Source organism: Sorex araneus, chromosome X (genome assembly GCF_027595985.1).
Source record: "Sorex araneus isolate mSorAra2 chromosome X, mSorAra2.pri, whole genome shotgun sequence".
In the NCBI taxonomy this organism is placed as follows: domain Eukaryota; kingdom Metazoa; phylum Chordata; class Mammalia; order Eulipotyphla; family Soricidae; genus Sorex; species Sorex araneus.
The window spans coordinates 39,350,758-39,367,915 of NC_073313.1; the positions used below are offsets into that span (position 1 = coordinate 39,350,758).

The window sequence follows — 17,158 nt, forward strand, 5'->3', positions numbered from 1 at the left end:
ATGACTAACAGAGAAAATAGCACATATTTAATGCATGCAACTTAATGCACTGGGAGATCAGTATATACCCATGAAACTGTCACCGTAATGAGTGCCATAAATGTGTATGTCACTTACGTAAGTTTCCTCCCATCCTATTCATTTATGATGAGTATACTTGGCAGGTCTTAAGTATACAACTTAGAGTTAAGTGTAAGTATTATACTATATAGTAGTTTTCTAGCACATGTAACTGGAATTTTGTATTCTTAGAGCCCGGCAAGCTACCGAGAGTATCTAGCCTGCATGGCAGAGCCTGGCAAGCTACCTGTGGTATATTAAATATGCCAAAAATGGTAACAAGTCTCACAATGGAGATGTTACTGGTGCCCACTCCAGCAAATCGATGAGCAACAGGATGACAGTGACAGTTGATTAAATTTAAAGATTCCACTCATCTTCTAAAATGAATTTCAAGAACCATAAACCGTAAACGTTGTGTTTGTATTTTTTGAATTTTGTTTTGGCTTGGGGCCACCCCCATCTGTGCTCAAGTCTGACGACTGCTTCTGTGCTCAGTTGTCACTCTTGTTGGGGCTCAAGGAACCAAATGCGGTGCCAGGGATCAAATCTGCGAGGCAAATACCTAACCCACTGTAATCTCTCTCCAGCCCCTGCAGTTGTGTTTTATCCTACTTGTAAACTACTCATAGGTTTAACAGAGTTGTATGTGTGGTTGAAGACCTGTGGCACCTGGGTCAGTGGGATTTATTGTAGCTCTCAGAGAGCCTGGCAAACTACTGAGAGTATACATCCCACACGGCGGTAGCCTGGCAAGCTACCTGTGGCATATTCGATATGCCAAGAACAGCAACAACAAGTCTTACAATGGAGATGTTACTGGTGCCCGCTCAAGCAAGTCGATGAGCAACTGGACCACAGTGCTACAGTGCTAAGCAAGTATTGAGCTTTCTGTTTGTATTGATACCCCTTTTCACCCTAGTGCCCAGGGAGAAATTGTGCATGCATTGCATTTGTATAACAGTTGAAGAACACTGTGCTCAGGGAACTGAATTTTGTTTATAGGAACTGTAAGCAAATTTCCCTTTGCCCCAAGGGAGATGTTTGAATAACTAAGCATAATTAAATATGTCCTTTGCTCCAGAGAAAGAGATGTCTTTCACATTATTCACTATGCAAACATCCTCGGAAGGATCGTCCAGAATGAAAGGCCATTTAGTATCACTGCTCACCAGACACAGATAGAGGAAAGAGATTCTCTGAGTTCTCTCTCAACTAAGGGTTGAACCTGTTTCTTTTCACTTCCTCATGTGGAACTGGAGTATGTTCATTTCTAAGCCCGCGTTGTACTCAGGGTCTAGTACTCGTTTTGCACTCAGGGATCACTCCTAGAATGGCTCGGGGAACCGATTCAGTGCCAGGGATTGAACCGAGGATGGCTGCATGCTTATCCACTGTAATATCTCCCTGGCCCTGAAACACTGATTACTATCTTGGTTACTGAACCCTGATTACTAATAATTTTGCAAATCACGGTACCTACATACAAATGTAAAAACGCAACTACTACCATGGAATGTGCACACAGGGACGTCTATGTGTGAAGAGAGCTCTCTATTAAAAGAAATGGCTGAAATTGCACATTCCTGTCAGTGAGTCTTTTAGCTTGGGGTTCATTAGAGGAAGCACTATTTATTTCCCTCTGCACAGCATCCTTATCTCTATGGTTCTCACCTTTTGACAGTAGCATGGATTCTTGCCAGTTCATCTACTTGAAAGGTACTCCCTAGTTATTTTTTTGTGTGCCATCTCCTTGGTATGGTCTGCATCCTAAAAATCCCTTAAAAGTGTGCTCAAATCTGTTTAAACTTGTAATGAGAAAGTAGCAAATTAATTTTACTGTTATTTATTGCCTCCTAAGAGAATTTCCAGAAACATTCTATTTGTGAAGCTATATTTCAAGTATATTATGAACTATATTAAAAATATGTCCTTCCTTTAATTAAGTATCGACTTCTGTTATTTAAATGTTTTAAGGGTCCTTTTTTCTTTTGCTTTTTGGGTCACACCTGGCGATGCACAGGGGTTACTCCTGGCTCTGCACTCAGGAACCACCCCTGGCCGTGCTCAGGGGACCATATGGGATGCTGGGATTTGAACCCGGGTCGGCCGCGTGCAAGGCAAACGCCCCACCCGCTGCTCCAGCCTTAAGGGTCCTTTTTAACAAAGCTGTATATCTCAGTTTGGGTATCTCTGCCCACATGGGAGAGCCTTGAAAACTCCCCATGGTGTATTCATATGCCAAAACCAGTAACAATGCTGGGTCTCATTCCCCTGACCCTGAAAGAGCCTCCAATGGGACATTAAAGTGAGGCTTCTAAAATCTCAGGGCTAGGACGAATGGAGACATTACTAAGACCACTTGAGGAATTCGACAATCAACAGGATGATGATGATGATGATGATGATGATGATGATGATGATGATGATGATGAGCATCATCATCATCATCATGATATCTCAGTATGATGCTGTGAGAATTTTTGATGATGACTTCTGTAACGCTTGTCAGGGTTAAGGATCTCCAAGATTAATCCAAAAGTCAGTACAATGACATGAAAACAATCTTTTCTTTAAAAGTTTGGTTTAGCACAGTTTGGGAAGGCTACTGTCTGAGAGGGAATAATATATATCAGAAATAATTTAAGGTGGAAAAATTTAAGTTAAGTTAAATAAAATAAGTTAAATAAAAATGGAGGGCCAATGAAATAGCTCTAAAGTTTGACACATGCACATTTACAGCACTGAGTTTGATCTCCAGCACCACTGGGTGGACCAAGGTGACTCCACCAGCATCATATCCCCTGGACAGCGCCTGCACAGTTTAACCAACTCTCACCAGGAGTGGCCCCTGGGATCCCGAGCATTGCGAGGGTGGTTCCCCCAAATAAAAGTGAACTCTTCCTCCTAATCGAATTAATCTCTACGGGGCACATTTAACCTGATGAATGTGAGTGCTCTCTAGAAAAATTGACCATGATTATGTTTGCTTTTTCCTTTTTTACTTGATTAAAATGCGTAGTGGGTAAGCGAATCTCCAGAAGAGGCTATTATTAAATAGCTGAAAAGAAGCATTCAAGAAGGCGCTTAGCCGATTTCTTTCTTAAATTGGACCAAACAGGAAAACGTTTGGACATAGGTTTAAATGATAGCCCAAACACAGGGCTCCATTGTCAGGAGTTGGATATTCATTTTATGATTTCTTTGTGCCAAATAGCTCATAACCAGACAGGGTTTCGGAGGAAGCTGGATTCAAGCAAGAGAAATTAGTTCTATGATTTGAATGATTAATTTAAATTAATGTCATGGAAACTTGCCAGTTTATCACCCAACATGAGGCATCTACTACAGGCTAAAAGCTGGTTAATTTTCTTTTGGAGCCTGACTGATGCTCTGACTGGTGCCCTGGCCTGTATGTGAAAATCTCCCATCAGCAGCTCACTTCTATTTTATTTTTTTGCTTTTTGGGTCACACCCAGCGATGCTCAGGGGTTACTCCTGGCTTTGCACTCAGGAATTACTCCTGGCAGTGCTTGGGGGACCATATGGAATGCCGGGGATTGAACCCAGGTTGGCCGCGTGCAAGGCAAACGCCCTACCCGCTGTGCTATCGCTCCGGCCCCAGCAGCTCACTTCTTGGTTCTCCTTTACCTGTGCCCAAGCTGACTGTGTATCTCCAGAAGAATTATTTCATGACATTTGACTTCATCCTACTAAAATATAATCCTACCTTCTGAAAGAACCATCCTGATTTCCTTGATAAAATTTAACTTCCTGTGGCTGCCTTCACCTTTCAGTTACAAACGAGTTCAATCAGTCCAGCTATAAATGATTAAAATATGCAGTGAGGGTTAATCTTGTGAATTAAAATCTTGCAAGGCAGTTTCATTTCTCTGACATCTGTGCTTGATTTCCCATCTTCTCTGACACCGTCACATGCTATCTCATAGGGTTGCTACCCTTTTATTAATTTCCTCACAGGACAGACTCCTGGGATATTAGATGACCTACATTTGCACTCAAGAGGTTTTCTATCTCCCAACCAATTGACGAGTTACTACTAAATACACTTATATAGATTATTCACATAGAGGATACTCTAAATCTGACATTTTAAATATAAAACATTTTATTGAAGAAACCTATAATGAGGACATTATTCACTTACTGAATTACCAAGTGATTTTTCCAATTTAATCATAAAGCAGAAGAGATAGAAGGGAAGGGATGAAACAAGAATGGTTATATTCTTCATTCGAGGAAACTATAGTTGACAGTGATGCATAAAATGAAACACTAAAAACGTTTTCTAAAGAGTCTCCCTTACTTATAACTTTGTTGTTTCCTATTCACGTAAACGCTGGTGCTCTCTGATACCCACTGCCTTTAGGAGTTTTGAGCTGAAGAAAAGTCCTGGGTTAATTCTAGAGAATTCACTGACCAGGAAAGTTTCTGAGGGATTAAGTCTTGGTCTGTAGGAAGCAGTTCAGTTCTGAGTTACTTTAGCAACGTTCCAGTTTGGTGTACATGTGGGGATTTTGAAACTCGAAAGGGTCTGGGTCTGGACAAGATCCTATTCCTCCATATTTCCTGGGATTTTGAGGTTCCCTACTTTTCTGGATATCATATCCAGACCATAAAACAGTCTTTGAGTTAATATGGGTTTCCTTCCACTATGCCACAGGAGAATGTCCCTCTGGTATGATTTGGTAGGATCTTTACTGGTCCTGGAAATGCTATTACCAGTAATTTATATGGAAGTTTAAAACATTCTCTCAGGTCCCCCCCAAACTATAAATTTTATCAAATAGGCATATCTACTTTTAGAAGTGGGGGAAACTTATATCTAGTTACACTTGAAATCCTGGGTAGAACCAACCAAAACCAAACCAATGGGTAGAACTACACGAGATTGTGGTTCCTAGATTGTGTCATTGTGGCTAAGGGAATGTTCAGGGAGAATACATATAGCCAATCAAGGAAAGACTATGCTCCAGACTTGTATGAAGGACAGGATCTTATGTGTTCCTCATGTTTACAAAGACATGGCTTCTAAACAACTATTTTTCAGTATGTAGTTTATATCTAAAATGATCCACTATCATGTACACTATGAGTTTTAAACATCCATCTTGTGAATAAAGTATTACCTGATACATTTGAAGTTCTCATGTTGTTCTCAGAATGAATCTCTCTAAATTTCCTCAGTTTCTTCATATAATTATGTATTTATGCCTAAATTAGATCTAACATTGTTACAAATTATTTTTATGTATATACATATGCTATAATTATGCAACTTAGGTTTTTCATTCAACACTAAATGTTAAATGGTATGTCATCCATATGTTAAGGATGATTCATGTAGCATTGGTTAATATTTGTATTCCCAGCAATGTTTGTTTTGCAGTTGTCTTAATGGGGATGTGGGAGGGACAGAGAAACTGGGAGCCTCTTAAAGGATCTTCCTGGTTATAGATAGGCAATCCAGGTACTCAGTGTCCTGAAGTGGTGACCAATTTTACTCATGGATAAGATGCATGGGGTCTGGGGGTACAAGAAGCTAATTATAATGGAGGAAATTAAGTTGTGTGGAGAACCTGCACTCAACTGAATATGAATGGTATTTCATGGAAAATAGCACAGAGTATTTGGTAGATGCATATTTACTGATAATTGTTTTTTTAATCATATATTTTAACAATTCAACAGTCTCACAAATGTTACAGAGAAAATGGAATGCTAATTTTGCCTTCATTTTTTTTTCTCTGACTTTTCAGTGTTTTCTGGATTCTATCCCAGTGGAGCTGATTCCTGCTGACCAGCTTTTGAAGTATTGACATTGAGCATCATTAATGAAACTCAACTGCTGTCTGAATGGACATTATAAGAAAGGCTTTGGAGCTCATCTTCTGTTAAAACAATAATGAATTTCTTGGAATGTAATTCTAATGGAGATTGTTTTCTGTGCATCCTGAAAGAATTCCTCACTACAATAAGCAATTCTTCATAGATTTTCTGAATACCACCACCTCTTATCAAACAACTGGACCACTGGGTTGTTCAGAAAGACCTAAAGAATTGTGACAATCAAGTCACCTAGGATATCCAACCACTGTTATTTAGAGAGCTCCTACTGAAATACCATGTCTAAGACCCCGGAGTTCATCAATCTGTCATTTTTATTAGATCATGAGAAGGAAAAGATCCTGGGAGTCCTAAAGAGAGATGAATATTTGAAAAGAATGGAAGAGAGAAGAATAAGGTAATATTCTTTTATCTTTTCTGCTCTCCTTGACTGCCTTTTATTTGAAGGAATTTAGATCAGAAGTGGGGCAGCTACAAATGCTTTGGATACTAATGCTCATCAGTTACTTTATGACTTCGTTTGTAATAATACAAATATTAGAAAACTTCTAACAGGTAGAAATTGAACTTGAGCTACGAATATGGTGTTGATGAGAATGTTCATTTGCTAATAGCGTCGAAAATAGTGATGCGGGGTTTAGTGATATTACTGTGGATATGGTGCTCTCCTTCCATATGGCCAACTTGATTTTGATCCCTGACACCCCTTATGGTTTCCTGAGTTCACCAGCAGTGATCCCTGAGCACAGTTGGGTGGACCCCAAAGATGACAAAACAAAAGCACAGAAAAGCTGGGGCCAGAGCGATAGTACAGTGAGTAGGGCATTATCCTAGCAAGCAGCAGACTTGGGTTGAATTCCCAGCCTCCCATATGGTCCCTCCAGCACTGCCAGGAGTAGTTCCTCAGTGTGGAGTAAGAAACAATCCCTGAGCATTAACGAGTATGATCCCCCAGCAAAAAAAATAAAAGAAAAACTGCACAAAAGCCTTAGGGAAAAAGACTATCTTTGTTTAAGTACAGCTTGGAATTTATTACTGTATGACCAATTTTCTCAACTTCTCCATGCCTTAATTTCTTTATAAAAATAAGGATAATAATAATATCTATTTTATAAGGTTGTTGCAAAGGTTAGGAAAGATAATACATATGCACTGCTTGATGCCTAAATGGAGAATAAATATTTGATATTTATTTATTTATTTATTAAGCTTTTTTTGTCACACCCGGCAATGCACAGGGGTCACTCCTGGCTCTGCACTCAGGAACTACTCCTGGCAGTGTTCAGGGAACCATATGAGATGCTGGGACTCGAACTCAGGTTGGCCGAGTGCAAGGCAAACGCCCTACCCGCTGTGGTATCACTCCAGCCCCTTGATATTTATTTATACTACCTTTTTTGATAAATCTTACTGAGAATTAGCTCTAACCATTGCTAGGAGGGGAAGGGCATTTGAAGAGTGAAATGCTCCCTTGTGCATCAGCAATCACCATAATTTCTTGAAATATAATTTTGCGTTAGGAAAATTCAATAACTTGAATACAACTAAGTTTCACATCAGTTGGGGGCTGGATTGGTATTTACTTATATCCTCACAAATGAGGTTGCTTATATTTCAGCCAGTATCCATTCTGATTGGTAACATCAACTGTTCTAATTGGCCATAACATTGCTATGGTTGGAGGTGATATTCCCCATGACTGGTTGCTTCTTATACTGTCCTGCTGATAAATATATTTAGTGATTGCATTTTACACCTAAATAGAAGAGAAGGATAAAAAAGTATGCCCTTGTTAATAACTGCCCATGCTTAACATGTAGCTTTATTTTTTCTTTTTGAGTCACATCTGGCGATGCACAGGGGTTACTCCTGGCTTATGAATTCAGGAATTACTCCTGGCGGTGCTCGGGGGACCATATGGGATGCTGGGAATCGAACTCAGGTTGCCGCGTGCAAGGCAAATGCCCCACCCACTGTGTTATTGCTCCAGCCCCTTAACATGTAACTTTTATCTTAAGGGTCTTCCTACTAAAATTGTAATCAAATTTTATTTTTATTATTTTCTGGGGTGTTGGGCCACCCACAGCAATGCTGAGGTCTTATTCCTGGCTCTGCATTCAGGGATCACTCCTGGTGATGCTCATGGGGCCATATATAGTGCTGGAGATTGAACCTGGGTTGGTTGCCTGCAAGCCAAAGGCCCTACCCGCTGTGCTATTGCTCCAGTCCCAATATTCACTTATATTCCCAATAATAAGCGAAATCATTTAGCATTGATCTTTCTCTTTCAGGCTTATTTCAACTAGCATAATTACATTAAATCTCATTGACATTGTCAGAAAAGACAATATTTTATCTTTTTTTAATAGCTGAGTAAATTTCATTGAGTATATCACATCTTCTTTATCTTCTCCTCCGTAGTGGTTGTTTGGTGATATTCATGTTTTAGTTGCTGTGAATACTGCTGCAAAGAACTTATAGATATGCATGTGTCTTCTCAAATTAGTGTTTTCATCTTTTGATAAATACCTGGGGATCACATTTCTGGATTACATGGTAGCTCTGTGTTTACTTTTTTTTTTTTACTTTTTGGATCACATCCGGCGATACACAGGGTTTATTCCTGGTTCTGCACTCAGGAATTACCCCTGGCGGTGCTCAGGGGTCCATATGGGATGCTGGGAATCAAACCTGGGTTGGCCACGTGCAAGGCAAACGCCCTACCTGCTGTGCTATTGCTCCAGCCCTCTGTGTTTACTTTTTTGAAGAATATCCATACTATTTTCATAGAGGCCATAGAAATTTACATTTTCAACAATAGTATACCAGAATGTCTTTCTCTCCAAACTCACACTAAGATTTCTTTCAAATTTTTGTGAGAAATAAATATAAGCATGTTTAAATAAAAATTTATATGTATATATAGCATTCCTATAGAAGTGACATGATAGTTCATTAAGTTATTGATTCATATTTACCTGTAATAAGAAATATTGAATAATTTTTTTCTCTTTAAGAAATTTATTTTAATTAAAAAAAACTGTTGATACAATAGAATTGGGGGCTGGATTGATAGCACAGCGGTTGGGCTTTCACCTTTCACGCTGCCGACCCGAGTTCGATCCTCCACCCCTCTTGGAGAGCCCGGCAAGCTACCGAGAGTATCGAGCCCATCCGGCAGAGCCTGGCAAGCTACCCGGGCGTATTGGATATGCCAAAAACAGTAACAATAAGTCTCTCAATGAGAGACGTTACTGGTGCTCGCTCGAACAAATTGATGAGCAATGGGATGCCAGTGACAGTGACAATAGAATTGTATTCTATTCTAGAATAATTAAAATTGATTAGATAGTAAAGCTCAAATATTACACTCAGTAAGTATAAAAATCAATTTATGTGGAAATTGTTATGTCTGATCATGGGGTTATTAAGTTCTTGTCTAAGAATTTATTAAGCTGGTTGTTCCTAGTTGCCTGTTGGCGATCTGTAAGTCAGATTTAGAAAAGTGCCTATTCATATCTGTCCATTTTTCATGAGATATTTTTTATTGTTGAGTTCTATGAGTTCTTTGGTATTACGGATATTATTCCCTTGTTGGATATATGATATATGCTGGATATATGTGTAAATATCCTATCTCAATCAGTAGGCTACCTTTTTGTTTTAGAGACTATTTTGCTATGTATAAAGGTTTCAGTTTGATACAATATTCCTGTTTTTTAATTTTTCCTTTGGTTCCCTTGCTGTTGGAGTTCACTCCCTAGAAATATCACTGAGGTTTATGTCTTGGAGCAAAGAGCCTGTGTTTTAATGTATTTTATGATTTGGGGTCTTTGTGTACGTGGGTTTAATTGATTTATTTCGTTCAAACAAAATATCACAAAAGTATCAATATCTCTCCAACACTCACCATGGTACCCCTCCCATTTATCCCCCTATTCATAACCTCCCATTCATAACCTCCATTTTGTGGTGAGACTCAGGCCTTGTTCCATTATATGCCACATAGGAGTGAGGCCATTCAGTAATTTTTTTTACTTGTTTCACTTAGCTTGGTCTCCTCTTGTTTTATGTATGTTGTGGCCAAAAAGAAAGTATTATTTCATCTGGTTCTGTATTCAGGGTTCACTCCTGGCAGGGCTTGAGCAACTATATGGGCTGTCAAGGATGACACCCAAGTCAGCCACATGCAAGGCAAATACCCTGCCTGCTGTACTATTTCTCTAGCCCTTAAAGGGTATATTTTTAAATGGAAGGTGAGGCTCTAACCAGATATTGATTATGTTCTCCAGGGAATTAAAAAATCTTTTCATGACAAAGACAATAACCAGGAGGAGGGGTAAGGCATCTACTTTGTACTCATGTGGCTGACCCCAGTTCAAATCTGGCCACTACTTACGGCCCCATGAGCATTGTCAGGAGTGGCCCTAAGCACTGCTGGGTTCGAACCCCCCACCCCAAACTTAAAAACACAACCAGATCACAGGAAACATTGTAGTTGAATTGAATAGACTTTGTTCAGAATATTGTTTCTGTCATTCTCAATAATATTTGGTAATATTATATTTATACTCCTTTTTCTCTTTATCATTCCCTCAAGAAACTTAATCAAATTATGTAGTACAAAGCACAACAATCATAAATTGAGTTGTTGATTTCCTGACGCTTTAACCATTTTTGACAGTAACAGAGGACTTTTATAGATCCAATAAAAACTTCAATAAAAGTTGTTTTTCTACTTGCTATTCCCCTCTTTAATAGCACAATAATTTATCTCATATGTGGGATATAAAGGAACATAGTAAAGGGACAACAGATGGTAAAAGGCAACAGGGACTGAGAACTCATCTACAGAACTGACCTTCCCGTGGTGGGGGAGAGAACGTAGGTAAGGGTGGGAGACACTCTGGTGGAGAGTGGCATATTGCATGCATGAAACCCTCTCACTAACAGTATTGCAAATGAGGGTGCCCAAAAAATTAAATGGGAGGGAAAAGAAAATAACTCCTTTCAGAGTGTGTGTGTGGGGGGGGGAGGAGACATATCTTTGGTCTGGAGCACGTTTTGCATACAGGAGAGTCAGGTTTGATTCCTAGATCTGCATGACTCCTTGAGCAGTGCCAGATGTGACCCCCCAAACCACTGTCACTGTCACTGTGACTGTCATCCCGTTGCTCATCGATTTGCTTGAGGGGGCACCAGTAACGTCTCCATTGTGAGACTTGTTACTGTTTTTGGCTTATCGGATATGCCACGGGTAGCTTGCCAGGCTCTGCCCTGCGGGCGAGATACTGTCGGTAGCTTGCCAGGCTCTCCGAGAGGGGCGGAGGAATCGAACCCGGGTCGGCCATGTGCAAGGAAAATGTCCTACCCGCTGTGCTATCACTCCAGCCCAAACCAACCTAACCAAAAAATGGCTTTTTCTGCACTGATAGATGTATCATCTCCCATTGTTTTGAGCTGCCAACTATGAGCCTGGGCCAGATGACTCGGGCTCTGCCACGCTTAACAGCTTCATGTATTGAGCGGTGGCATGGTGTTTGGAGTATAGGCTGTGGAATCATACATCCTCAATTGTTGATTCAAATCTTAGTTACACAAGGGAATGTCTGTGTCACTTATTTTTTTATTTTAATTTTATGCTTTTGCTTTTGTACTCAATTAGTGTTCTATCACTCCAGCCCTCAGCTCGTTAAATTTCAAACTGGAATATCCTCCTGGATTTCATTTTGTATGTGGACAATGAGGGCTAGAACAAATAACACAGCGTTTAGCATAGGGCGTTTGCCTTGAACGCGGCCGACCCGGGTTCAATTCCTTCGTCCTTCTCAGAGAGCCCAGCAAGCTACTGAGGGTATCCCGCTAACACGGCAGAGCCTGGCAAGCTACCTGTGGCATATTTGATATGCCAAATATAGTAACAACAAGTCTCACCATGGAGACATTACTGGTGCCTGCTCGAGCAAATCGATGAACAATGGGATGTCAGTGAGAGTGACAGTGCTTTTGTACTCAGAGCTTACTACTGCCTCTGTTCTCAGAGGTGACTGAAGATCATTTGGGGTGGTGCTAGATTGAACCTGGGTCAGCAGCATTCAGGGCAAACACCTTACCCACTGTACTATCATGCCCCAGTGCCACTTTAGTCCAGTTGCCTCCAAATAGAAAAATAGCTTCAGCAACATTATGAATTGTTGAAAGGATTAAATATCTGTTGCTATCAGGAACAATGCTGGCACACAGTAAGCACTCCATAATTTCTTGCTGTAATTATTAGTTCTGTTGGTTTTTGTTGCCCTTCATGAGTAGGGGTACTGGCCACCATCAATGCTTCACTCAGGATATCTGGGGTTCTCTTGTGCACTCATCCCTCAGTTTCTAGTTTTTCTGTGCTTTGCCTTTAAGGGTTGGTGCTTACCTCTTTAGAGGATTACCTTTGGAGAGCTAGTTTCCTATGGGATTAAAGAGCCACTAGCCCAGGTAAATGAGTTTAAGTCTCTACTAGGCACCTTCAAGACAATGGCTATCAAGTACAGAAATTCCTTGCCTCAAGGCAAGTCATATTGATTCTTCAGTGAAACATCTGTTTCTTTTTTTAAAATAATTTATTTATTTTTAATTAGTGAATCACCGTGAGGGTACAGTTACAGATTTATACATTTTTGTGCTCATGTTTCCCCCATACAAAGTTCGAGAACCCATCCCTTCACCAGTGCCCATTCTCTACCACCAGTAAACCCAGCATCTCTCCCACCCTCCCCAGTCCCGTCTCCCCCCCAACCCCCCGCCAACCCACACTGCCACTATGGCAGGTCATTCCATTTTGTTCTCTCTCTCTCTGATTAGGTGTTGTGGTTTGCAATAAAGGTGTTGAGTGGCCATTGTGTTCAGTCTCTAGTCTACATTCGGCACGCATCACCCTTCCCCCGCATGACCTTCGAACACATTTTACTTGGTGTTCCCTTCTCTGAGTTGCCCAGAATGAGAGACCAGCCTCCAAGCCATGGAGTCAACCTCCTGGTACTTATTTCTACTATTCTTGGGTGTTAATCTCCTAGTCTATTATTCTATATTGCACAGATGAGTGCAATCTTTCTATGTCTGTCTCTCTTTCTGACTCATTTCACTTAGCATGATACTTTCCATGCTGATCCACTTATATGCAAACTTCATGACCTCATTTTTTCTAACAGCTGCATAGTATTCCATTGTATAGATGTACCAGAGTTTCTTCAACCAGTCATCTGTTCTAGGGCACTCAAAACATCTGTTTCTGAGCTCCCATTAGGATAATTTTGAAGTCAAGCATCGTCTGAAAATCACAGCTTTGCTTGTTTGCCCTCAAAACTTTTTTCTCCTTCCTCTATTCCATTACATGTCCCTACTCAGAGAATTCATGAGTCACTTCTAAAGAAATCTACATCTCATACATGTAGCTTCTAAAAAATACATGCACCCCAATCTAGACCAGACAGGGAGAATTTAGTATTATCCATTAATAACTTCAGATGTCATCAACAGAAGGATTTTCTGCAACAGTAAATATATAACATGGTTATTAAAAATCATTTTCACCATGTTGCAGAGATGTAGATTAATATTTTGGGGACAGTAGAAGAAGTAATGATGGATAGACAGATAGAAACTGAACAATTGATTTCACAGAAGAGGTAACATACCAGCTTGAAAGGTTGATAAGATTTTGACTTTGGCAAATATATGTCAGCTGTTTTTCAGCTGTTTACTATAAACCACATAATTATCTTTATTACTGTATCACTGTATCACTGTCATCCCGTTGATCGTTGATTTGCTGGAGGGGGCCCAGTAACGTCTCCATTCATCCTAGCCCTGAGATGTTAGCAGCCACTCTTTTTTTTAATAATAAATTTATTTATTTTTAATTAATGAATCACCATGAGGGTACAGTTACGGATTTATACACATCTGTGCTTATGCTTCCCCCATACAAAGTTCGGGAACCCATCCCTTCACCAGTGCCCATACTCCACCACCAGTAAACCCAGCATCCCTCCCATCCTCCCCAATCCCATCTTCCCCCACCCCACCCTGTCACTGTGGCAGGGCATTCCCTTCTGTTCTCTCCCTCTAATTAGCTGTTGTGGTTTGCAATAAAGGTGTTGAGTGGCCACTGTGCTCAGTCTCTAGCCCTCATTCAGCCCGCAACTCCCTTCTCCCACATGGCCTTCGACTACATTATAGTTGGTGATCGCTTCTCTGAGTTGCCCTTTCCCCAGAATGTGAGGCCAGCCTCCTAGCCATGGAATCAACCTCTTGGTAGTTGTTTCTACAATTCTTGGGTGTTAGTCTCCCACTCTGTTATTCTATATGTCATAGATGAGTGCAATCTTTCTATGTCTGTCTCTCTCTTTCTGACTCATTCACTTAGCATGAAACTTTTGATGCCGATCCACTTAAATAAAAAATTTGTGACCTCCTTTTTTCTAACAGCTGCATAGTATTCCATTGTATAGATGTACCAAAGTTTCCTCAACCAGTCATCCGTTCTAGGGCATTCGGTTTTTTTCAGATTCTGGCTATTGTAAACAGTGCTGCGATGAACATACATGTGCAGATGCCATTTCGATTATACTTTTTTGCCTCTCTGGGATATATTCCCAGCAGTGGTATTGCTGGGTCAAATGGGAGCTCAATTTCTAATTTTTTGAGAATCGTCCATATTGTTTTCCAGAAGGGTTGAACCAGTAGGCATTCCCACCAGCAGTGTAGAAGTGTCCCTTTCTCCCCACATCCTCTCCAACAGCGGTTGCTTTTGTTCTTTTGGATGTGCGCTAGTCTCTGTGGTGTGAGGTGGTATCTCATGGTTGTTTTGATCTGCATCTCTCTGATGATTAGTGATGTAGAGCACTTTTTCATGTGCCTTTTGGCCATTCGTATTTCTTCTTTGGTAAAGTTTCTGTTCATTTCTTCGCCCCATTTTTTGATGGGGTTGGATGTTTTCTTCTTGTAGAGTTCAACCAGTGCTTTATATACCATTGATATCAACCCCTTATCTGATGGGTATTGTGTAAATATTCTTTCCCATTCTGTGGATAGTCTTTGGATTCTGGTCACTGTATCTTTTGCGGTGCAGAAGCTTTTTAGTTTAATGTAGTCCCATTTGTTGATCTCTGTTTTTACTAGATTGCTTAGTTCTGTGTCACCTTTGAAGATACCTTTATCTTCAATATAGTGGAGGGTTTTGCCGACCTTGTCTTCAATGTACCTTATGGTTTGTGGTCTAATGTTGAGGTCTTTAATCCATTTTGATCTGACTTTTGTGCATGGTGTCAGGTCAAGGTCTACGCCCATTTTTTGCATGTGGTTGTCCAGTTGGTTAGCAGCCACTCTTTACTTGACCTTCCCAAGGTTGCCGCATTAGAGGCTCTTTCAGGGTCAGGAGAATGAGACCCATCATTGTTACTGTATTTGGCATATGAATACGCCACGGGGAGCTTGCTAGGCTCCCTCCCCAAAAAATCCAGTTTAGGAGTTTAAATTCTCTCTCTCTCTCTTTTTAAATATATATTCTGCTAATATGTTTTAGAAGATAATCAAAGATAAAATTTTTAAGAATTATGATCCAGGAAAGAAAATTGTCTCGAAAGGTAGTAAATTGTTTGAGTCTTAGAGATAAAGAAGATAGAAAATGGAAAAGTGTAAAATTTGGTCAGGTTGCCCAATGTGTCCCATGGTCCATGTATTTGCTGAAGTATGTCATTAATTAGGGTGGGACTAGGATATGAGGGCTCATGACCCAAAGGCACATGAAATGCCTGATAACTAGCTCCTTGCATAAAAAAATATGGCGAGATGCATCTGTATACTATCAGAGCATTCTAAATTCATCCAAGTGGCTCAAGTTTGCTCTTGGGGTCAAGGAGATAGTAGTACAGCAGATATGGCACTTTCCTTATAGTGTGCAGACTTGGGCTACATTCCCAGAACCATATATGGGGCACCCGAGCCCGGACAGGAGTGATCCTGGGTGCAGAGCCAGGAGTGAGCCCTGAGCATTTTTCTGGGTGTGTCCTTTCAAACAAAATGTATGTTTGTCCTTCTCCTTCAAGTCAAGCAAGAAAGAGAATTCAAGGGAATATTTAGACATAGTTAGAAACTGTTTCAGTGTAATAGGGTTTTAAATGTTCCCTTTAGAGAGCAAATCACTTACGTTTATTATTTTATTGCAATGAAAACTGAAAAATGAACTGATGCAAACAAAATTGAACAATAAACAGTGATTACAAATGGAAAGTGATCAACACTTCTAAAATAAAAATCTTGGGTTATCATTTTGTATTTTTCATTTCTGTAACTTTGTAAGAATTCAGACTAACAAAAATGTATATGGCTCATAGTATATACATTAAAATTGTCATTTACAGATTGTTTCTCAAGCTCACTATGTATAAACAAATATTGTTAAATATCTTCTTTGTGGTATCTGTGTATAAAAATATCTTCAGGTTATAAGCTACTAACCATTTTAGCAGTGATTTGTGAGCTTTATTCTTTTATCCATTTCACTTATCCAATATGCCAAAAACAGTAACAAGTCTCAAAATGGAGACGTTACTGGTGCCTGCTCAAGCAAATCGATGAGCAACAGGAGGACAGTGCTACAGTGCTACATATCACTTGTATTTAGCCATAATGCCGGAAATTGTATCTGGACTTATTCTTTTTGGTATCTTTTATAGTGAACTCTAATGTTTCCTTTAAAACATACTTTTCTGTTTTCTTTGTCCCTACCCAAATCTCATTTTTTCTTAGTTGATTTTGAAAAGACATCATCTTCATTGGGATTCATCTGGCAGCTATCATTGGTTTGGAGGTTGATATGAGACCAAACATGACTTGTTCAGAAACAAAGTTCAGAGCTTTGGGAAGTTTGGTATTCAATCATTGTCACTGTATCACTGTCATCCCATTGCTCATCGATTTGCTCGAGCGGGCACCATTGTGAGACTTGTTACTGTTTTTGGCATATCAAATACACCACGGGGAGCTTGCCAGGCTCTGTTGTGCAGGCAGGGTACCCTCCGTAGCTTGCCAGGCTCTCTGAGAGGGATGGAGGAATCAAACCTGGGTCAGCCGCATGCAAGGCAAATACTCTACCAGCTGTGCTATGGCTCCAGGTATTCAATAAAACATGATATTCTAGTTAGTTACTGTTGACATTGAAAGCCAGGACAGCAATGAAGCTGAG

The 17,158-nt window shown here is 40.1% G+C and overlaps 1 protein-coding gene across 1 annotated transcript in view; it reads left to right on the forward strand.

The window, feature by feature from the left end:
* Nucleotides 1-17,158, forward strand: part of SYTL5 (synaptotagmin like 5) — a 300,140-nt gene that overhangs the window by 164,674 nt on the left and 118,308 nt on the right. The window contains exon 2 of the mRNA XM_012933704.2: nucleotides 5,841-6,325. Within this exon, the coding sequence (XP_012789158.2) occupies nucleotides 6,207-6,325 (119 nt within the window). The 5' untranslated portion in view covers nucleotides 5,841-6,206. The remainder of the gene's footprint in view (nucleotides 1-5,840; nucleotides 6,326-17,158) is intronic.